Source organism: Volvox carteri (assembly GCF_000143455.1).
Source record: "Volvox carteri f. nagariensis unplaced genomic scaffold VOLCAscaffold_30, whole genome shotgun sequence".
In the NCBI taxonomy this organism is placed as follows: domain Eukaryota; kingdom Viridiplantae; phylum Chlorophyta; class Chlorophyceae; order Chlamydomonadales; family Volvocaceae; genus Volvox; species Volvox carteri.
Window position 1 is genome coordinate 734,372 of NW_003307573.1, and position 5,656 is coordinate 740,027.

The window sequence follows — 5,656 nt, forward strand, 5'->3', positions numbered from 1 at the left end:
CACATTGCCCTCCACCGTTGCACTTCATCATTAACTTACTTTTCTCACAATGTCTGCTTCGATGATCCGCAAGGCTGCCACTGCCCGCGTTGCCGCGCCGCGTGTGCAGGTGAGTCGAGGATTGAGCTTAGCAATTGGGCTTGTGTCAGCTACCTATTCAATCCAATTTCAATTGGACATGGTTGTAACGTCGTCTGCAGGCTGTGCGCCCTGTTGTTGTGCGCGGTCGGAGGGTCATCACCTGCGCCGCCGTGGTACGCAAATTGCTGGAGACTTTGCGACGTTACCAAGCTACAGCATTTAGCTGAGTTATACGTCTGAATGCTTGTAGGATAAGGAGAAGGTTCTGGCGGACGTCCGCGTCATCATTGCCGAGCAGCTGGGCACTGAGCTGGAGAAGGTAAGGTTTCGCTGTCTTTTCATGAGCCCTTCTTGCACATGACGATCTCGTTACCTACCTCTGCAGATTCAGGCGGAATCCAAGTTTGTGGACCTGGGCGCTGACTCCCTGGACACGGTATGCTTGTGCGAGCGTTAGAAATGTACTACTTGGACCATTTTCGTTCCTCGCGGTTCGGCTTGAGCTCATATACTGTTCATTCAGGTCGAGATCATGATGGCGCTCGAGGAGAAGTTTGACGTTTCCTTCGAAGAGGAGAGTAAGTAAAAAGCATGCAGCATTGACAACCCTAATGTTAGTGATTGCTTTTTGCCCTGTAATTCTGACACTCTCGTGGAGTTATAATTAGTTGTTTGCTTATTCTCCTCCCTGGATGCCACGCCCTGCCATCTCGCAGACACCGAGAAGATCTCCACTGTCCAGCAAGCCGCGGATATGATTGCCGGGCAGATTGCCTCCAAGTAAATGTCATGTATTGACATTTCATTCTAAAGACCACTTGGCTCAGTTCCCATTGGCGGCGAAGTATTTCCCGTTGATGTACGTCGCCTCCCTGGAGAGCAATAGTGTTACGCGCGTCTCCCTGGGTGCGGTTGCCACCTGCAGTTCCTCCCCCTGAGTCTTAACATGGTCTTTCTCCAGAAGTAGTGGTGGTGGTGTACAATCAGCGTGCACCCGTGTAAGGGCCTTGAGCTGCGCACGAAGAGATTCAATTTTGCCTGTCGTGTCTTGGTGCTTGGTGGATTTCCTAAGCAGATCAAGCAAGGATGCCTCTGCGTCCAAATTTTGACTTGTGCGTGATGAAGCGTGTGTTTTGGAGATTACTCGAGAAGAGTGTATTTAACTACTGTACGTTGCTGGGCTGTGAAAAAAACCAGCGGCGTGTCAGGTCGCATGCCGCGAAATGCGTGTAACGAAATGAACCCGTACCTCGTCAATCCTGGAGTCTCGGCGTGATGATGTACATCGAAACAACGATTCAGCCGCAACAAAAGTCGCTAGTTCGTTCGGTTCCTGCATGCTGACAATTGTCAGGACCATCATCAACGGTTTCCGAGGCACTTGTTATCAAGACATCATAGGACTTCCGCACTGCGCACCTCGAACTCGTCATTTACCAATTTACCATAAAGAACTCTCATTTTACCATAAAGAACCTGATCCTTTCACTATTCCATCGGGCTATTTGCTTATATTTCGCCATTGCCATAAAGCTGCCATAACGCACGCAAGACCCTGCCCGTAGGCGGTGTAGAAGTTGGGCGGACTTCGATTCATCGGCCAGATCTATCTTGATAATAAAATGTGGGATACAAACAATAAAGTATGCAGCTTCATCATTATATCTACAATCGAAGCAATAGATATTTCTTACAATCAGAGGAAGGTAATTGACGAGTAGAGGAACATCAAAATGTGGGAAACAAATTATGATGGCCCAGGAAGAAATCCCGCCTCCAAGAAATCCCGCCTCCGTGGATAACAAGGGAACGCGATGCACCAGGAAATAGAGACACCCGCACGGTCTCATGGAGCTCAGCAACGACCTGAAAACAAAATAAAAATAAGCGCCGAGCTCGCTGCCGAAGAAGAAGGACAATATCACGGACAAGCAAGAAGCGACAGGACCTCCCGCGCAAGGTACAGCAGGGAAATCACCGTCAAAGACCTCAATCCCCATCGTGACCACCAACCCCACTGCCAGCAGGAGAAGGAAACGTGAGAGACGTACACCCTGGAAAGCCGGTCTAATAATTCGCCGGACACAGGCCGTCGGCCGGAAACACTGCTGCTATAGCTATGGGAGCTCTGTCAGCGCTGGCTGCCGCCAAACACTGCTGCAGCAGAAATGAATTTTTATACAACAACAGCAGCAGCAAAAGCAATGGGGCAATAGCAAAAACTGCTACTCTTCTGCCGTACACCGCTTTACTTTTGCCGTACGTCGTTTTGTTTTTTGCTTTTGCATACAAATATATTCATTATATATTTGTTCTGGGTATCTATGTATATACCCAAAATCCCTATGTATGACCAACTTAAGGACATATAATATATTTAAACCCCCAAAACAGGGTTCTTGTATATAGGGTTTAAGCTTTTTTGCGGATATTTAGCACCCCCCCCACCACCATCACCACCACCCGCCGCAGCAGCAGCAAGACGTGGAGGTTGGATTGCATACGTGGATTGGACAGAGACGAACAAACCGATATCACCTCAGTAGGAAGTGGAGGCAGCAGATGCAGGACAAGGACAACCACGATCATCAGGCAAAGTGAAACGTCCCTTGCGGGTCTCAACAAAGACTACGCACGCACATACACACATACACATACAGACGCCTCATACATACATACCAAAGATGTCTCTGTTCTGCCGCCAGCTTTGTACGGTTGCCGGTTGGGCTGTGTCGTGCAGTGAGGTGATGGGGGGGACACACGTACCCACAGAGAAATCCCACGCACCCCCCCCCAGAGCAAGCCAAGACTCTCGTCCACAACTAACAACATAACAACTTCAATAACAAACTGAATGCATTCCTCAGTTTCGCAAATCCTGCGGTCTGTCAGCACAAATCCGATTCGCTGCCATTTTGCGCATAACATGCATGGAGCTTGGAAGCAGGTTTTTTGGAAATATGTAGTAAGCTATTAAGCTATTAAGCTGTAATTGAAAGTGCCACGGCGGTGCTCGGAGCCCTTGAGCGTATATGTGTATCCACTGCCATCCGACAGGTAGGCCACCTTTTGACCTACTGCTCGCCAACAAGAACAGCGAGGATCTGCGAGGAGAGCGGCATCATCCGAATAGCACAGTGCTGCTGCTGCTGTAGTAGTAACACCCCCACCCCCACCCCCACCCCCACCCCCGCCCCCGCCCGCCTCTGCATGAAGCGCACATGGGACCATTGCATCTGACTGACTGCACAGGGTGCACATGTACCCCCCCGGGGGGCACAGATACGCATTACACATTTCAAGGCTAGCACACTGCCGCCTCCTAACCTCTCTCGCTTCTGGCGACGAAGAAGATCTGCGGGGTGACGATTACCTGGGGGGTTCTGGACCGGCGCAGTGTATGTGCGTATGTATGTGTGCGAGCGGGTACGTGTCTAAATCGGGGAGGGGGGGGCTGCTTGTGTTTGTGGTCACCCCTAGGGATTGCTAAAGGTGGTGCGTAAGAGAACAGACTGAGAAGTCCTTAAGGAGAAGAATCCTGAATCCTATGAATGAATTCTATGAATGAATCCTATGAATGAATCCTAAGAAAGGGGAACATAAGATCCATTCGGAACAATATAATAGAACATTCTTACATGCTTCGCTGCTATCTAGCCCTCCCCGCCCCCTTTCTGGCCCCCTCCCTGAAGTAGAGCACAGTACGGCAAACCCCTATCACATTTTGCACATGCACATAGATATGCACATACACATACACACACATGCACACACATGCACATCTCTCCCTGCCGACAGCAACACACAACACAACCTGCGCGCACACACGGACGACACACATACAGGCACACAACAACGCAAGCAGGTCTTCACCTGCGTCATTCAGAATACCAACATCAGTTGTTTACACTAACTACACTTCTTTCTGCTTACTGATAACCCTATGCTACACTATATCCTGAATCGAGGATGCTACTGTACGACGATGAATGACACGACGGGTACGACTGTCGTAGTTCGTACACACACAAACAAGTCACAAGCACAACATTACACAATTTAACCCAAGCATTCCCCCTGCCGTCCACCTGGAAGCTGGTTTCCAGGCCCCCCATATACACACACACACACACAACATCGTCTTCCACTTCCCCTCCCCCCCTTCCCCTCCCCCCCTTCTTTTTCCCCCCCTTCCCCTCCCCTTCTTTTTCCCCCTGCGTCCACTTCTTCTTTTGCATTGTCATCATTCGACCTCTTCTCCCTCACCCCTAATAAACGAATCCACATCATCCCACACGTACTAAGGCCTATTAACATCTCTCCAACATCTCCCCTCAAAGACGAACGAGTACGCGATGTCTCAAGCCTCGCGGTGCACCAAAAACACTATCGTTTGCTGCTGCCGTACCCTTCCTGTCGTACCCTTCCTGTCGTACCCTCCTGATGACTGGCCTGGTGTAATCTTCGATCAAGCTGCCTCTTACGTCGTCTAGTGGTCAGCCCTGGAGAGCTGCCACTGCTGTTGGTGCTACAACTACGAGCTCCCCTGTGTTACCGCCGCTACCACTACAACCACCACAACCACCATCATCATCACCATCATCATCACTAACCGTTGTTGGTTTCGGCGTCCCGGCGGACTGCCGTACACCCGGCCCCATCCTTTCTTTACGGGGCCATGAGTGGGTCTTCCCAGCCATACATACATACATACATACATACATCCTGACACCCCCGGGGTTTGAGGGGTAATGCAGAGTTAGGCGGGAAGAACGAAATCATGCGGTAGGGAAAGCTACATGACGTAATGTGGTGCTGTGTGGTGTTGTGTGTGTGTGGTGGGTGTGTGTGTGTGTGGGGGGGGGGAGTTCTCAATAACCCCAGTTCCAACCCACCGCCGTCTCCATCCCCCCTCCTAACGCCATCCGGCTCCTCAGCCGTATCTCAACCTCGGACGCCACTCAGTTCTTATCTTGGTGCCCAACCAACCCGAACAACCCCAACAGCTCAAACAGACCCACAACCACTTCCACAACGATCAACCAAATCACGATCCACTCCAGTCGTACATTGTGGTAGTTATTCTGGTGGTCTCGGAGCATGTCCAACATCTCCTTCAGAAGGGGGAAGGTGAAGGAGGGTGTTGCGAGGGTACGGAGGTTTAGAGGATATTTGGGGGTTTCAAGTACTTTTTGAGGAATTTTAGGAATTTAAAAAAGGTTTTTGAGTGGAAAAGGGGGGGAAAAAGTTGGGAAGAGGCGGGCTGGGGAGAATGAGGAGATGGTCGTATCTATCCGAGAGAAATGGAGGATGTGGAGAAACATATGCACGTACATAAATACGGCATTAACTACCACCGTTCAACATCAGGTGGGAGAGGCCAACTCAACGTCAAAACAATGCAAAGCGCTGTGCTGGCGGAGTAGAGGCGGAGGAACCGCAAGCTTTCGGAAAATGCTTTCCAAAACACCCCCCAAAAAAAACGGCTTCAAAAAAATGGTAAAGTAGTATTTATCTTACCAGAACCTTTGGGCAAAGGAATGGAGAAGGGGGGGACAGGGCTTGAATTATTTTC

At 50.2% G+C, this 5,656-nt stretch overlaps 2 protein-coding genes across 2 annotated transcripts in view; one reads left to right on the plus strand and one right to left on the minus strand.

Annotated features, from left to right (window-relative positions):
• Positions 1-1,331, plus strand: VOLCADRAFT_75409 (uncharacterized protein). The gene is made up of 6 exons (XM_002952468.1): positions 1-109; positions 201-254; positions 332-400; positions 467-517; positions 605-659; positions 798-1,331. Exons 1-6 carry the CDS (start codon positions 50-52, stop codon positions 863-865), a joined length of 357 nt encoding a protein of 118 aa, XP_002952514.1. The 5' UTR covers positions 1-49; the 3' UTR covers positions 866-1,331.
• A 3,711-nt stretch (positions 1,332-5,042) lies between these two features.
• VOLCADRAFT_93224 (uncharacterized protein) overlaps positions 5,043-5,656 on the minus strand; it is a gene marked incomplete at both ends in the record, with an annotated part of 6,667 nt that continues 6,053 nt past the window's right edge. Inside the window, 2 exons of the mRNA XM_002952542.1 lie at positions 5,043-5,195; positions 5,602-5,607. Of these exons, the coding sequence (XP_002952588.1) occupies positions 5,043-5,195; positions 5,602-5,607 (159 nt within the window). The remainder of the gene's footprint in view (positions 5,196-5,601; positions 5,608-5,656) is intronic.

What these genes read in the sequence shown, in the direction of transcription:
- VOLCADRAFT_75409 (XM_002952468.1), top strand. Translation starts at nt 50, where the DNA reads ATGTCTGCTTCGATGATCCGCAAGGCTGCCACTGCCCGCGTTGCCGCG. An exon ending in TTGCCGCGCCGCGTGTGCAG is followed by an intron (nt 110 to 200) that starts GTGAGTCGAGGA and finishes CGTCGTCTGCAG; the next exon opens with GCTGTGCGCCCTGTTGTTGT. An exon ending in GCGCTGACTCCCTGGACACG is followed by an intron (nt 518 to 604) that starts GTATGCTTGTGC and finishes CTGTTCATTCAG; the next exon opens with GTCGAGATCATGATGGCGCT.